This window comes from Quercus robur, chromosome 2 (genome assembly GCF_932294415.1).
Source record: "Quercus robur chromosome 2, dhQueRobu3.1, whole genome shotgun sequence".
NCBI classification, from domain to species: domain Eukaryota; kingdom Viridiplantae; phylum Streptophyta; class Magnoliopsida; order Fagales; family Fagaceae; genus Quercus; species Quercus robur.
In genome coordinates this window covers 39,425,869-39,443,426 of record NC_065535.1, presented here as the reverse complement: position 1 = coordinate 39,443,426, position 17,558 = coordinate 39,425,869, and the positions used below count along the sequence as shown (strand labels likewise).

The following is a 17,558-nucleotide window of genomic DNA, read 5'->3' as shown; positions in this document are numbered from 1 at the left end:
TTGCCGCAACAATGGCCACCAACAACCACTGCCGCAACAACACCGACAGCCACCACCGGCACAAACCCACATCCACTAACGGCACCTTAAAAAAAATTAAAAAAAAAATCCACAACAATCCAAAAAATAACCACCACAACTACCCAATAATCACCACCACAACCACCAAATTGCCGCTACAACCACAGTACCACTACCACAACTAACCCACAACCCACCACATTCACAAACCTCAAAACCCATCCCAAATCAAACAACCCATAGTTCAGGCGGCGAGATCAGCTTCAAGTGGGAGACGTCAACGACAAGATCAGCTTCAGGCGAGATCGATTTTAGTGGCTTGAGGTGGCTTTAGGCGAGATCAGCTTCAGGTGGCTTGAGGATGAGAGAGGAAGAGAATGAGAGTGAAGAGGGAGCTGTGGAGGACGATTGTGGCTCCGACGAGATCGACGGCTTCGGCAAGATCAGTGGCGAGATTGGCGGTGAGATTGGCAGCTTCGGCGAGATTGATAAGAGAGAAGAACTCAGATGCAAAGAGAAAAGATGAGATAAGAGAGAGAGAGAGAGAGAGAGAGAGAGAGAGAAAGTCAGAGTGAATATATGAGAGAGAACCAAGTAAATAAACAAATAATAAAAAATTTTGGCATTGTTGTCCATACTGTCTCAAACGGTATTGTAGCATATTTCAAATTTTTGAAACATCTAGAACAGCTGATAAGACTTGAACAATGGTATTTGGTGTGTCAAATGTCAAATATTTGACATTTGACCTATCTTATGAGAATCCTCTTAATGAAAATCTCAGCAAAGTTGTCAGATCATTTTGTCCCAAAAGACCCTTTACCCTGGGATTAATCCAAATGACTTTATTCCTTAACTTTTAACATTTATAGATAGACAAAGACACCACAGTGACAGCACGGCGCGACAGACACTAGCCTCAAATTCTCCAAAACCCTCAATCCCCCCAAATCTCTGTCTAGCTCACCACCCAAATGGCCTCTCACTTCCACCACCTCCACCACCAAAGCTACTCTTCCCCCACCACCACAACCACCGCCCCCTGTTGCTGCAACTCTTGTTGCTTCTACAGCCAACCCCATCTTTCTCCACCATCACCAGACCCACTTCTCCAAGCCCTCGCTGCTCACATTCTTCAATCAACCCCACCAAACCATCACCAACATCAACATCATCCCCATCACGATCCTTACTCTCATCAATCTATGAAACTCAACCCCCACAAACTCCATCCTCAAAACCAACACCAACATCATCAAAAATTCCAAGAAATCCCAGATACAACCCATTATCCCCTTCTCTCCTCTCTGCATCAACGCATCGATGCCCTTGAGTCCTCTCTCCACCATTTTTCCATTTCTTCTTCTCATTACTCTCTTCCACACTCTCTCAGGGACTTAGCCGCTCGTGTTATCCAAACCCATTTCCGTGCCTTCCTTGTTCGTAGATCAAGAACCCTTAGACACCTCAAAGACCTTGCTCTCATCAAGTCTGCCTTCAACTCTCTCAAGTCCTCGATTTCCAGCAAGACCCACTTCGATTATGACACTCTTTCTCACAAAGCCATGGATTTGCTTCTCAAGCTTGACTCCATTCAGGTAAATCATTCTTGGTTGTTTGATATTCTGTTCAAAGTTCCTCTCTTTTTGTTTTTTAAGTATGTGGGTTTTGTTTTCAGGGTAGGGATTCAATGATTAGGAATGGGAAGAGGTCGATTAGCAGAGATTTGGTGAGGTTCTTGGAGTTCATAGATGGGGTTGCTGTGAAAAGGACTGGACTTTCCTTCAAAGCAATGAAGAATATAAGGTTTGGTCATCCAAATTGTAACAAAGGTAGCGTTTTGGGCACTAAGATTAGAAGTTCGGGTGGGCAGAGGGAAGTGACACAGAATATGAGGGCTAGAGCTGAAAAGATTGGTGGCTTTTCTAGGGCTTATCAAAATGATGAGGATGATGTGGAGTTTGAGGGGTTCCAGCAAGCTTTTGATGATGATGAGGAGGAGGAAGGCCCTAGAGTTGTCATTAGTGGAAAGAATGGGCAAATTAGAAATGGGGTTTTGGTGAAAAGAAATGGGGTTCAATCTAGGGTGAAGAAGAGTGTGAGTTTTGCAGAGAACGGGAATGTGTATAGGGTTTTTAGCAACACCCATGAGCCTATTTCAAGGAAGAATGGTTCTGCTAGCTTGGATGAGAGTGTTTCCAGTGATGATCAGGGAGAGCTTGACGGAAATCTTTGCAGTGAACTTGAAGAAGTTAAAGGTTTTCCTCAGGGGGCTGAGGATGATGATGAGGCACACTCGGAGAATGGAGGATCACCACAGGCCAGTGATGGGGAAAGAAACATTGCAAGGGTTATAAGAAACGGAGGTGATTACGAAATTAGAGGGCATTTTAATGATCAAAATGGTGACTTTGTATTCTCTGCTCCTTTTCCAGTGAAGATGGAGGCAAAAGCTGATCAGATGAAAAAGAAAAGGGCCATGAAAATTGAGAAATAAATGGCAACTATGGGAGTTAGGTTCAATGTTTTTTGTGACTGTTGAGTGGACATTTGTGGTTTTTGTGTTCCACACAGATCCTAATTGTTAGTTTAGAATTGATCAAATAGCCATTGTGAAAGAGATGCATGTAACTGGGGCTTTGCTTGTGCGTTTATTATAGCCGTTGCTGTGAAAAATAGGGTCCGAGGTTGGTCAATGTGACCAACCTGCCCCTGAAATTGTAATGTCTACTAATTCAATTCTCTCACACCGTCATTATTTCAAGTCATTCATTACATTCTCCTTGTACTATTGATGTAACATGGACTAAAAAGCTAACTCCAATTTTTTTAGTCTATCATTGTTTTTTCCTGCCTGTATTACATTTACTTACGGAATGAACTGTTGGCAGCGAAGGATAATAGACCCAAGTCAGTCTCTTCAAACTTATGCCCTCTAGCAGAGGCCATATCATAAACGCGTCATTAAGAAATAAAAACATGACATAAGACCAAATAAGACCCTCATTTAGGCCTGGGTTGCAGAGCACTTGTTCTGTATATGATGATGCAGAATTCAATACAATGGTCACAACGTATTCTAAATCGTTGAGGGAGGATAAATCAAGCCACTATATACAACTCTATTTTGCTAAATATTTGGGATAAATCAGGGCAAGTGATGTGTTTCGAAGTTTGAAAATTGGTCTCTGAAAAAATTTAAAGTAAGTTTGCCACCAATTATTTATCTTTGCCCTTATACAAGTGAGAGTTCAGTGTTCAGAGTATGACCTTTTAAACAAGTGAGAGTTCTATTTTCGGAGTATGACCTTTTAGTGATTAAAAATAACTTAAATTTAAAAGCACCCAAGTCAAATCACAAAGTCATCTTTAATATAGCAGATTTATCCGATACTAACAATGGCAAAAAAAAAAAAAAAAAAAAAAAAAAAAAAAAAAAAAAAAAAAAAAAACAACGATGGCAAAAATCTGAAGAGCTTATTCTACAAGCAATTGGCTACTCAAAAAACCAACTCTGAAACCATGACCTCTGCAAAGTAAAGAAGAATCACCAAAACCTTACTTATTTTTTACACAAAAAAACACTTACTACAGGGGCAGAAGAAACAATAATAGATACTTAAAATACCTTTTCTATTTATTGGTAAGTTAGACAAGTACCCTATCGATCTTGAATCTACAACTTTATCCTCCATCCATTATTTAAGGAAGAGAAAGTGGCATTTGAGTTCAGAACTCAGGCAAAATGTTACATATACTTTTTTTTTATATATAGGAATGTTACATATACTTGAAAGAATAAAGTTACAAAAGTTAGACTACAATGCTAATTTTTCGTAAAGATCTTTTACCTTTATTAAATATATGAAGCGGAATGAGGCTGACATGTTAGACAATTAGGGAAAATAAATAAACCTTCAATTCAGAGGAATATCTTCTCCTATCCGCATGGGCTGGTTGGTAAGCAATTTTCTGATTTTGGTTATCCTACAACCAAAAAAAAAAACTAGCTTGTAAACGATTTGAGCAGATACCATATTCAACATGGAGCAAATTCTATTGGAATAAAATAATCTTATCAGGGAAGTGTGTTGGCTTGAACCCTTTAACCACAAGCAAGTACTGCTATCATGGCCAGGGCACTTACAACTAGTGCAAAGCGTGACCCTGCTTGATGATTGCTCTGGTGCTAATATATTATTTTCTCTTGAAGAGTCTCTTGTTTAAGTTTTCAGGTATTCAAGGGGATTTATTGGTGCTGATGAACTGTCCACGTGACTGGCAGTAGTGGTGTTGTCATCTTGATAACTCGTGCTGGCCATGGTTTCAAGTTTCTTTGGATTGATGGCATCTTTCTTTGCATCAACGATCTTAATCCTGGCCTCTTAACGCATTTAATGCCAATCTAAAACTATGGTCAGATGTCATCCCTTCCTCCGCACATTTAATGCCTTCCTGACACAAAATATTGTACTGCAACTTCGTGCCTTTCTGAGAATTGCCTTGCATTTCACCATGGCCCTGTACATCCAAAATGGCCTCATCCTTGGCATTTCTTGTCCATCGCTTTAAGATATAATGGTGTGGAAGCATAAAGACATTCTTTGCTTTAAACACTGCAAGCACATGTCGGCAAAGAACACCTTCAAACTCAAACATCTTGCAGCTACAGCTAGCAATTTGTTCAGCTATATTGAAACAAACAAAGAAACATTTATGTTCTTCATCAAATCTTGCTACCTTATATGTGCCCCTTCCTCCATCCTCTCCAGTGAATTTGACAGCAAGTGCAAGAGATTCAAAAACTTCTTCCTGAAATATTATGAAGAATTTTCTTGTGTAAATGTCTGCTGCTTGCTTTTCCATAGGAAGTGGTGTCTTCAAAACTGGTTTCGTATAAAAGGTTTCAAACTCTGCCCTTGCTTCTTTCTCATATCGATCGTCCAAAGCCTTTTCATATTGCTCTGCAAAATCTTGTAAGGTAGTCCTTGCATTCACATTGCCATCAAAAAGTGAGTTTACACTTGTGCTTTGCTGGGTAGCATACATTCCAGCAAAGAATGTGTCTATTACATATGTTGGCACCCACAATTTGCGGTCAATATAAAGTGATTGAAGCCATTCATTTCCTCTAAGGTTGTACTTATCAAGAAGCACTGGCCAAGCAGATTCAAATTCATCAGGTGTCTCACTCTTATTAATGCACCTATCAAATTCTACTTGAAATGTTCTTGGTAGAGAGCTATATGTATCACCCATTTCCCTAGGCATTTTGCTCATGATATGCCACTTGCAATATCGATGCCTTGACTGGGGAAAAACATGTTTGACTGCTCTACCTATGGCTGAATCGTAGTCAGTTATGATTAAGCCAGGTTGCTGTCCAGACATTGCCTCAAGCCATGTTGTGAAAAGCCAGATGAATGTGGATTCAGTCTCATCTGCAAGCAATGTGCAACCAAACAGCACTGATTGTTTATGGTGATTTACTCCAGTAAAAGGTGCAAATGGCATTTTGTACTGATTCACCTGATAAGTGGTATCAAAGGCTACAACATCAGAGAAACGATTATAAGTAATTCTGGATCTTGTGTCAACCCAGAAAACACTACTTAACCGATCTTCTTCATCAACCTGTATCGCATAAAAAAATGCAGGATCACTAGCTTGCATAACCTTAAAAAACCTGAGCAGACTTTGAGCATCTATCCCAAAAGTGCTCAGCCTTCCCCTTCCAATGTAATTGACACTATTCTGTGCAGTAAAGACCAATTTATCAAAACCGTTGGAATCGTTAATCAAGACATTAACGGGATCACTTAGACCCATTCCAGGGGAACTGCAAGAGTGACTCAAACATTTGCTGGGATCAAAATCCTGCTTATGTGACCGAAGAAAATGCCGCATTGCTGGAGTCACTAGCTCATGATTGTGGTTCTTCTCTAGTTTTGCCACAAACCATTTCCCATTATCTCGTTTTCTCACAGTCATCAAAGCTTTACAACCTTCCCTTGTGATAGGTCTAGCACGCCTCCTTTTCATGTCATCACCTGAATCTATCCTTTTACCACACCTCTCTCGACAAAACCCTTCTTTAGAACAACAAAACTCTCGAGATATAATCAAATTATCTTTCCTTGAACGATAGTATGAGTTCACACGAATACTAAAACTTTGCTTAGCATACGCATTGTAAAAGTTCCTCGCATCATCCTCTGAAGTAAACTCCATCCCCAATGTGGGCACTACAACCCCACCTACCAAACTCTCAGAATACTCAAGATTCACATCGTGCTCGCTTGCAGCATCCAATACCATTGGAGCTTCAACATCCTCAACAACACAACATTCATCACCTTCTTCTTCCAAAGCCACAAAAGAGTCCACCAATTCTTTAGCTTCACTAGAAGGCTCTTCCTCCATTTTATATTGTTAAAACTGTTGCATATATAAATCATACACTAATAGTAGTGGATACCCTTTAATTTTCATTCACACGCATTATGTTTCTCAAAACAAGGTACAGAATATACCATACATGATTTTTCAGTGCACATAACATTCTTTTGCTTTGGTGTGTTGAACAAACAACTTATCGACATAGATACATTAAAAAAACAAACCCATTTACAAAACAACACCATATTTGAAGAATATAAATTTAAAAAGCAAAAAGTCATAAGCTTTCATATTCAATGAAGTGGTTGGCAATCAAAAATAGTCATAATTCTTTGAGCAAAGAAGAATTAGAAGCACAATAACAATGGTAAAAATAGGGTACCAAAACTTAAACAGTTCTTCACAGATGGTTGTATAGAGAATTCATCTTAATACAAAAGGATATACCAATGACCATAATTGCCATTAAAGAGCAAGAGAAAACCATTCAAAGAAAACCCAAAAATTATAGTCAGTTCTTTTTTTTTTTGTTGGTGACAAATGGAAGAGAAATATAAATACAATATATATTTTGGGTTGTTCAATTCAAGCGGTTCAAGTTTACCTTTGCTAAGCAGAGAGCAGAGAGCAGAGAGAGAGAAAAAGAGTGAGAAAAAGAATGAGAGTTCAGAGTAGTGTCAGTGTAGTCTGTGTTGCCGCGGACCAAAGGCAATGGGAGGACACCAATAACGCGAGTTATTGTGCAAATCAGAAGCCTTCAGCCATTGAAAATAGTAAGTTAGGAACGGTTTGGAAGAAGTAAGAAAAGTAGCATCTCGAGTTTTTAAAACTCGAGATCCATATTCAAACTCGGTCGCGTCGCGAGTGGTCTTTAAGACTCGAGTTTTATGCAAAAAATTTCACCTATAGTGGCGTTTTTAAGCCTTACAGTGACGTTTTAAATCACTATAGCGGCGTTTTTCTGCAAAATTTTTTTGTAAATACAAGGTTTAGGGAGCCCTATAGTGGCGTTTTTAATCCCTACAGTGGCGTTTTAAAGCCATATAGCGGCGTTTTTTGCAATTTATGGAACTCGTGTTTTTAAAACTCGATTTTCAGCTCAATTTTTTTTTTCATTCTTCTTACTCTAGATGTTATTTTTCAAAATTATTTTGAAACATGACAATTAACTAATTTTTTTAATATTTATTGTTATTTAAAAAAAAAATTCCCAATAACGCCTCTGCTTGCGCTCTTTTTTCCGGATGGGAAACCTATACCGCCAATTATGGACCGTGCGATGCTTAAATCTTCGGACATCTAACGGTTCATGTTTCGTGTGTAAGCTCAACTTAAGTTTCGGTACAAGTGTGTTTTTTTTTTTAGAGCGAGGTACAAGTGTGTTTGATACTAGTTTAGTTTTTTTTTTTTTTTTTTTTTGCTGAAATACTAGTTTAGTTTGATGGCTAAAGATTGGGTCCTATCAATGCACACGTTACCATCGTTACATGTGTTCACTATTGGTTACGTCCGTGTACTATAGATACTAAATCCAATCCAAGTCGAGCTTTGATGAGATAAAAGTTTTACTAAATTATACCCTCTTTTTTCCCTTCTTTTTAATTAAAAAAAAAAAAAAACTATCTTTTTTTTCATCTAAAAAAAAAGTTATACCTGGTGTATTACTATTGTCCAAAGACTAAAACTACACTTTTGACCCATTTTATTTAAGGATGTTTTCATTTTTCTTCTTCATATTTATAATTTTTCATTTTCATCTCTAATGTTTGATACAAGTTTTAGCCTTTCCATCCATATTCATTATTTGACAAGTCCTTAAATATAAACCAAATCTTCGAATAAAATATATATATAAAAAAGCCAAATCTTTATTCCTAGTATAGCATATGTCTATCTTTTAGCTAAAAAAAAAGTTAGCATATGTGATAGTCAATACGTGTACATTTCATCTTTTCTTTTTTTAAGAGACCAAAATCCTATCTATTTTTCAAAAATATAAAAAGGAAATCTTGAAAAAACACTATTCAATTCATCACCCTTTTTACCATTGCCACCGCTATTTTCAGCTGCCACCATCAATGACTCCAATTGCCTCAACCATTTAGCCTCCGACCCACCATCCTAACCCAACCAAATAAAAGAGTTAGAATAAAAAAAAAAAAAAAATATATATATATATATATATAGGTTAGAGAGAAAGAGGGAAAGATACAGTGGAAGACATGATTGCATGCAACGATTTTCCCAATTGGAGCAATAAAACTAATAAGTAAAAAATTATATTAGTTTCAATTAAATTTACAAAAAATCTATAATAATATGAAATTTCTTAATTAATTTAATGAAGTGATTTTTTTTTGCTAATTCTTTGTTTTATAATTATTTTATAGATATAATATAATTTGACCTTCTCTATACGACTATTTAGCACTCGTTTGGGAGGAGTGAATGGAATGGAATGGAAATGAATGAAAAACATAATTCTAGAATATTCTTCTCTTCCCTTCCCTTATTTGAGAGTTTTAATTAAAGGAATGAAAAGTTCATTCCCTTGTTTACTCATTTCTCTCTATTCCTTTAAAACCTCAAATTTTCATTCCCCCCGAAATTGGGGGAATAAGAGGGAATGAAATTAGATTTAATGAATTCTTTATTAAAACTCCAAAAATACCCTTATATATTCAACCATTTATTTTAAAATAAGAGTCTAATAGTAATATTATCATAAAATGAATCTATTACATTCCCTCTATGTTACTCCCAAATAAGACTACTTACATTCCATTCATTTTCATTTCTTTCCATTTCTTTATTTTAAAACATCCAATTAAGGTTATTTAATTCAATTTCATTTCATTTTTTTTTTTCCATTCCTTTCCTTAGGCTTCGTTTGGGAGTTTATAAGGGAATGAAATGGAATGGAAAGGAATGATCATAAGGGAATGGAAATGAATGGAACTGAATAGAATATATTTTAGTAAGGAAAAGGAATGGAAAAGAATGAAATGAAATGAAATGAAATTAAGTAAACTTGATTGAATATTTTAAAATAAATGAATGAAAATGAATGGAATGTAAGTAATCTTGTTTGAGAGTAACATGAAGAGAATAGAATGAAATGGAATCATTTTATTATAATTTTACTATTAGACCCCTATTTTAAAATAAAGGGTTGAATATATAGGGGTATTTTGGGAGTTTTAGTAAAAAATTCACTAAGGGTACGTTTGGTAGACTGTAATAGACACTGTAATATAATAGTTATACCTATAGTTAGCTATTCAATAGTTTGATTTTGTTTTTATTATAGGGAATAGTCATTCTTTATGAATAGCTACTCTTTAAAATGAGAAATAACTATTCATCTCTAAAGAGGTTATAATAACTATTCCTTAATAAGTATATTAATTTTGTAAAATTAATATATTTCCAAATAAACAAACTTTCCATATGCATATAACAATTATGAAAATTAAAAAATCATAAAAAAAATAACTAATCTCTCTATGAGTAAGATATTTCCTAAAATATATTTTAAGATTGATTTAAAATACTTTCATTCCACTGTCTTCAGGATTCTATTATTGTGTTGTCATCAAACAAATAAATGGTAATAATTATTACATTACAGTATCTTGTATTCCTTGTAATACCTATTCTTATTCCTATGTAATTACCGTTACAATCTACCAAATGTGCCATAAATCTAATTCCATTCCCTCTCATTCCTTCAAATTTTGGGGGGGAGGGGGAGGGGAATGAAAATTTGGGATTTTAAAGGAATGAAGAGGAATGAATGTTCCTTTCTACTCATTCAATTCCCTCCCACTTAAACTCTCAAACAAATGAATGAACTTTTATTCATTCCATTAAAACTCCCAAACAAAGGAATGAAAGAATATTCTAAAATTATTCTTTTCATTCATTTTCATTTCATTTCATTCACTCCTCCCAAATGAGGCCTAAATGCATTTCATTCCATTTCATTCTTTTCCATTCTCTTATAATCATTCCACTCCATTCTATTTCATTCTCTTATGAACTCCTAAACGAAGGGGGCTTCCCCTATTTGGGATCCTCATTTTTTTTGTTTAAAAATACATCTACACTCCTATGTTTAAGTAGAGACAAAACTAAAGGACAATCCAGTAAAAATACAACTCTAACTCCCACTAAAACATTACTTAAAAAATAGGGCCACTACAGTAAAATTACAACTCTAACTCAAACATTATCTAAAAAGTAGGGTCACTCTTCTATTGATTTTCAAATTACTTTATTCACTTATAAATTAAATTTTCAAAATAAAAATTATATATATAAAATAAAAACATAGGTTTTTTTTTTTTTTTCCCTACAAAATAAGCGTGTAATATTTATTCATTTTTTGAAGCTAGCCTCATGACACTTTGGTTGTATTAGTCTAAATACGTAATATTAATAAGAAAACATGTAAACCACAAATTGGAATGAATGAAAAATTATGACAAAAAAAAAAGCCTCTTCACAAGCGCAAAGCGCATGTAATGAGGTTAGTTTGAATTTGTGGTGTTCACTTTGAGAAGATATTTGATGTCGAATGATATCATGTTAGTAGTATCAAAATCTAATAAATGTGAGACATATAGTAAAAAATAGCTAATCCACTAACAATTAAAAGACATGTGTTAGTGGGTAGTAATTTTTGCACACATGTTTCTCGTTTATTGGATTTTGATACAGATGACATGGTATCATTTGATGCAAAATACTTTTTCGTTCACTTCATGATAATTACACTTTATTATCAAATAAAAAAACCAATAAATTTCATTTGTTTTATGTGTGATTTAGTTAATTTTAAGTGGTAAAGTTTTGTATCGTCGAATAAGAAACTTGTGCCAAGTCCCTATTCCCAAAAAAAAAAAAAATGATGATAAGTATTTGTTGATGTAATTGATCTAATAAATCATTAAGTACAATGAAAAACAATAAAAAAATAAATACTTGTTATATACTAAGATCATGAAAGACTTAATTATGATGTTTATGTTATTCTATCCAATGTTTTAAAGAACAAAATATTTTGGTGTTGGTGTTTATCGGTGCACTATTTTGGAATTACGCACCAGATATATATATATATATATTACATATTTTTATTATTCTTTAAAAAATTAAATAAGAGATGAGAGATATTATTTTTTATAATAAAAAATAACTCAAATATTTTGTAAAAAAATAAACTTGGTTTGGATTATTTGCAAAACATGAAGGTTGGCCTTCCAAGAAGGCTAATTTTCAGGCCAAAATTGGGAATTAAGCCCATTTTCCTAACTATTTAGTTAGTAGGCACGATTTTGAAACTATATTTTTTAATAACATCTCGAGTCTAAAAGGGTCAATTTTGGGCTATAAATTGAGTCTCAGAGGGTCAATTTTCATGTTCTGATCAGATCTGAGTTAGCACTTTTGTCCACTTGGAAATCGAGTCTTAGAGACTTGATTTTCATACTAACCATTAGAAGCTCGATTTCTGTGCTCTAAGATTCTACATAGACGCCACTTGGAAATCGAGCCTTAGAGGCTAGGTTTGCCAAAAGTGAAACCGAGTCTCAAAAACTCAATTTTTAAATTGTGGTGAAATATTACTCCACGTGGCTATCATGTTTGGGTCCCTATATCAGATCTGGTTTTTTGTCTGGGTCTCTCAAGTCATACACATTCAGCAGGTCTTCCCCTCTCTCTCACTCCCTCTCTCTCTCATACAATCCCAACACTCATTGTAGTCTTCCCTCTCTCACTCCCTCTCTCACTCATACAATCCCAGCACATTTGCACATCCTCATGTTAGGTAAGGGTCTATTGGTTGTTTAGTGTACATAGTGTTAGTAGATTTTGCTAGTGTTAGTGTATATAGTGTTAAGATATATTTGTATCATGGGTATGTATCATGACTTTTGTTGTTTGGTTTGATATTTGTCTTTAGTTTTTTTTTTTTTTTTTTTTTTTTTTTTTTTTTTTTTTTGATTTAGTATGAAATTATAATCATTGATATATTTGTATTGTTAGGTTTTTATCATGGGTATGTATCATGAATTTCTTTTGTTGTTTGGTTTGATGTTTGTCTTTAATTTTTTTTGCTTGAGTTGAAATAATGATTGATATATTTAAGATGTATTGTTGGTATATTTGTATTGTTAGGTTTTTAATGATTGTATTGTTGTTTGGTTTGATATTTATATTTATATTTTTGTAAGAGCTGATTTGAAATTTTTTAATATGGTCAGTTTTGTCTTTAGATTTTTTTTGTTTGAGTATGAAATGATAATGATTGTGTGTTTGTATGTGATGTGGGGTGAGTATATGCAAATGTGGGATGACAAGTTGTAATTTTTGAACTTTGAGTAGATAGAAAAGGTTTTGCAATTGATGTTAAATGAAAAAGATAAAATATGTTACTAACATATTACACTTGACTCTAATAGGTTCACAATCTTTGAAGAATATTGATATAAATGTATACTACGGTGGACCCCTTGTCAATCTTGGAGAGATTGACGAATTCTCATTCAGAGGGCCGGGTATCAAATGCTACTACATGATGATACGTCGTAAGTTGAAGACGTTGAATGATTTAAAGATGAAAATAATGGAAGAATTTAATTTGAACCCTGCTTGTTATGACATAAAGGTTATTTATCGTTACCCACAAGAAGTCCTTCATAAACGAATAAATTACGAGTATATGGCGATCAAAGAAGATAAACATGTAAAGATCATATTCAATAGGATCCATAAAAGGGTTCGGCTCCCCTCCCATTTAGTAGCCTCCAGTTATCTCCCATTTTAAATAGGCTGAGTGACACATGGCATATTGGCAATCCAACGGACAAAAACCACTCAAACGCAAATTTTCTCACTCTCTCCATTTGTCTCATTCTCTCTCTCATTGATTCTTCTCTTCATCCCCTCCCATTCCCAACTCAGATAATCAAGTCTTCCTTATTTTTCTATAAGAACAATAAGAAGTTTTGCACCATAATCATGATATTTGTTGGTGAGATTTCATTTTCTTTTTCCTCATCCTTTTTCTCCCATGCTCTCTTCACTGTTTCCTTCTTTTTTCCTTAGAACTATTTCCATCTTGTGTATTTCACTCTTTTCCTGCAATTTTTTAAATACCCATTTGCTTAACTATTGAACATTAACCCCAACCACTATTTTTTTTTTTTCGCACTCCTTAATTTGTTTGGTGATCAAAAATGATGGGAAAGGAAAAGAAAACAAATGATTGTGTAAATCATTTGATAGAACCAAAGTTAAAATTTGATAAAACAAAAACGATAAGTTGCCATGGAAATTTTAGCCCCGGCCCCTTCAAACCATAATTCAAACATGGATTCCTACTAGCATAATCAAATGATTATCATTCCTTCTAATCGATTTGGTTGAGTATTTGATACCTTAAATCTTGGGCCAAGCCATTAAGGTGAAGTTCTGAGAGCATAGTGATCTTGATTAGGCTTTTATAGGCAAAGTGTTGAGAGAGTCAAAGAAAAGGAGAAATGAGAAAGTGATGGAGAGAAACAAATTAAGAAGAGAAATCTGTGTCGGGGTAGAAGAGAGAAAAAGGAAGACTTGGGGAGGGTATGGTACATATGTTTGAAAACATGTGTTTTGTTGTTTGAAAACATGTGTAGAAATATATATATAAAAATACGTGTAATGTTGTTTAAAAATTGAAAATGCGTGTTTGAGTGGTATACCAAACACCCCCTTGATTTTTAGAGTTGGAAGTTGGGATGGCGAATTGGGAGGTGTAAAACAGTAAGAATGAGAAAAACAGAGAAAGTGAGAAACTTTGGTTTGAGTGTTTTTTTGTTTTTATTTTTATTTATAACCATTGGATTGCCTATATGCCATGTGTCAGTCATTCGATTTAAAATGGGAGATAATTGGAGGCTGCTAAATGGGAGGGGAGCCGAACCCTCCATAAAATGCCCTAAGTAAATGTTGCTGAGTTGTACGTAAGTTCGGAGTCACTTGCAGAAGTTGATATTGAGGAGGTGCAACAAACAACTACATCTTTACAATTTACAGCCCTAGATGATGGATGCATTACAATGGGAGGCTATACAATGGGAAGTTATACGCTCCCGTCTCAAGATCATGTTGATAATATTGGTGAAACACTCTAACCTCAAAAAACACATTTAGGGGAGGAAGACGAAGACGAAGATCATGCTATGAATAATCGTGAAAATCTTGATGATATGGATGAGTACGAAGAGAGGATTGAGCGAGGCAACTTTGACAGGGATGTGGATGACCATGAACTCGTTCCCAATTTTGAAGAGGAAAATATGGAGTACCATGATGAAGGTGATGCAGACGATGATACTGGCATCCAGCATGATACAAATACAACCACTGCCTACATACCTTCTGCCGAGTCATTCTACGCAAATATTTGGGAAAATATAGTTGATCTTTCATGTCTTCAAATGCCATTTGTTTCTACTTGGGAAGATGAGATGCATTTTAGTAAAGGGTTGACTTTTGCAAATAAAGAGTCAATGAAGCGTGTATTGATAATATATGCAGCAAAGGATAATAGAAATTTTATTATCCAGAGGTCGACCAAAACTAAATTGTGCGTCACATGCATTAATACCAACTGCAAGTGGTACGTTGGAGCATTCATGAAGGCTAAACTTAATGGTCTGTGGATGGTCACGTCTTATGTAGGTCCACACAGTTGTAGATCCTTTGGCCTACGAAGAGACGGTTAAATGATGGATTCTAATTTCGTTGCATCAGAAATTGTGGGAAAATTGTGACAAAATCACACTACTCGTATTGATGAACTCTGGGAGATCATACATACTAAGTATAATCATGACCTTTCTTACTATAAGGTATAGGACGTAAAACAAAAGGCAATTGCTAAGATATTTGGGGATTGAGAGGAGTCTTACCAAAGGTTGCAAAAGTTGTTGTTGGCATACTTGGATCAAGATTCGGATACCCAATACAACTATTACACCATACTTAGTGACATAGCTGGTACTACGTTACTGCGCTATGTATTTTGGGCATTTGTTTCATGCATTGTTGCATTAAGATATTGCAGGCCAGTGATCAATATTGATAGACTCATTTGTATGGTAAATATCGAGGGGTGTTGATGATTGCAATGACAACCAATGTTAACCAAAAGGTTTTGCCTCTCGCCTTTACTGTTGTGGACAAGGAGTTAAGGCCTAGTTAGGGGTGGTTTTTAGAGTGTCTCATGATTTCGATAGGGCATGTGATACCTGACGAGGACATTTGCATTATTTATGACCGACATAAAGGTATTAAATGTGCCATTGCAGAGTGGCCTAGAGGTGATGACGGAAGCTTACGGGTATTTCACCGATATTGTCTTCGACATGTTGCTAGCAATTTCAACACACTTTGATGACCTGACTCTAAAGGCATTGGCCTTGAAAGCTGGATATGTGACTCATGAAGTTAAATTTGAGTCCATAATGCAAATCATCAAGGATGTCGAGATTAATGCATTGAGAAGTGTAGACCCTGATGATGCCCATGTTGCACTCTATATGCCATACACATATCTAATGAGTGAGGATCTGGACAAATGGACCCAGTCACATGATGGTGGAAGATGTTACGGGACAATGACAACTAATATCTCTGAGTGCTTTAATAGGGTACTTAAAGGTACCCACGGTTTGTCCATTGCTACAATGGTTGAGTTCACTTAGTGCAAACTTGTTGCATATTCCCACAATCGACATAAAGAAATTACTTTTGATCTCTCTCGAGGTAAGGTGTGGAGTGATTATGCAATGGGGATCTATACCAAAAATGCGCAGAAAATTGTAGGACACACTCTGAGGAATTTTAATCATGAAACTAGTGTATATCAAGTGGTTATCCCGTACAACGACCATAGAGGTGGAGGGGGAAACCATAGTCATGAAGTGCATGTATTTGCTAGAACATGTGGTTGTAGAAAGTGGCAAAACATTAAGATCCCTTGGTCACATGCAATTAAAGTTCTTCAAGGTCTGCACCTCGATGCGACTAGCTATATTGACCCATGTTACAGTTTGGACAACGCCATTCATACATATGCACATCAATTTGTGGTGCCAAAGTCAAAGTTGTGGAGGGACATTTGCAGACCATGGTGGGTGCCTAACCCACAGCTGTTGCAGGCCAAAGGTCGTCCTGTGAAGTCAAGAATAAGGAATGAAATGGATGGGGTACGGCGAGAACCGGGAAGCCGAAGGGAAGATTCAAACTTGAGAGAGATTCAACTGAGGCAGCGATACAGAGTGTGTCATGAAGAAGGGCATAATTGCAGAAGATGTCCCAATTCCCGTGGGGCTTCGACAAGCGGTAGTGCTACAAACTAGGCAAATGTTGTCGTTGTTAGTCAATAATATGCTCAGAATTTCTTTTGCTTTTTGTTCTTTGCATTTGGAAACTAACGACTGTATTTTAATGTTTGTCAGGCGAGCGGAGACTTGATTTTGGAATGGCATTGTACGTGGGAGTTGTGGTTATCTTCGGTATGGACAAGTGCTAGGCGACTATGTAAACTATGTTGTATTGGTAGTGCTAGGCAACTATGTAGACTATGTTGTATCAACTCAGTTGTTATTTTGTTTATACCTGAATGTTGTTGTAATTGAACTATTCACTATCCATTGTGCTGCTTTTGCCTATAATGCCAGCAATGCTTTGGCATTAGTAGCTAGTACTTTGGCAAGTTCAACCACAGGGCCTTTGTTTGAAGCAATGATAGCTAGTAATGTTTTTTGTGTGCCTCATGTAGTGGTTAAATTTGTCTGGTCTGTAGCTAAGAGGGCAACTATAATGCATGGGACAATAACTATTTTAATCCTGTTTTTTGCATCTGATGTACTCTCCCTTTTACTGGTATCACATTCAACTTGTCTAGCTGTTTACTACTGCCCATTTGATGTGTTTTGGATCTGGTTTACTGCTGCAAGGGAAGAAAAAAAAATTATGGTTTACTGCTGCAAGTGGGGGAAGGGGGAAAAAATCTCAATGGAAATCGAGTCTTTGAAACTCGATTTCCATTTAAGTGGCATATTCGTAAATTACTGCCAATATTT

General features: G+C 35.7%; 2 protein-coding genes across 2 annotated transcripts; one reads left to right on the top strand and one right to left on the bottom strand.

Moving 5' to 3' along the window:
* The first annotated feature begins 889 nt into the window (after positions 1–889).
* Positions 890–2,798, top strand: LOC126713658 (BAG family molecular chaperone regulator 8, chloroplastic). Its single transcript, XM_050413482.1, has 2 exons — positions 890–1,619; positions 1,700–2,798. The coding sequence occupies exons 1-2, from the start codon at positions 996–998 to the stop codon at positions 2,516–2,518; spliced, it is 1,443 nt and encodes a 480-aa protein (XP_050269439.1). The 5' UTR covers positions 890–995; the 3' UTR covers positions 2,519–2,798.
* A 1,649-nt stretch (positions 2,799–4,447) lies between these two features.
* Positions 4,448–7,146, bottom strand: LOC126713657 (protein FAR1-RELATED SEQUENCE 5-like). Its single transcript, XM_050413481.1, has 2 exons — positions 4,762–7,146; positions 4,448–4,637 (listed from the first exon to the last, which is right to left on the bottom strand). The coding sequence occupies exons 1-2, from the start codon at positions 6,442–6,444 to the stop codon at positions 4,590–4,592; spliced, it is 1,731 nt and encodes a 576-aa protein (XP_050269438.1). The 5' UTR covers positions 6,445–7,146; the 3' UTR covers positions 4,448–4,589.
* Between the last annotated feature and the right edge of the window lie 10,412 nt (positions 7,147–17,558).

Coding starts and splice junctions, on each gene's coding strand:
- LOC126713658 (XM_050413482.1), top strand. CDS start 996: ATGGCCTCTCACTTCCACCACCTCCACCACCAAAGCTACTCTTCCCCC. Junction 1,620..1,699: donor TCAAGCTTGACTCCATTCAG/GTAAATCATTCT, acceptor TTTTGTTTTCAG/GGTAGGGATTCAATGATTAG.
- LOC126713657 (XM_050413481.1), bottom strand. CDS start 6,444: ATGGAGGAAGAGCCTTCTAGTGAAGCTAAAGAATTGGTGGACTCTTTT. Junction 4,638..4,761: donor GAGGAAGGGGCACATATAAG/GTAGCAAGATTT, acceptor ATGTGCTTGCAG/TGTTTAAAGCAAAGAATGTC.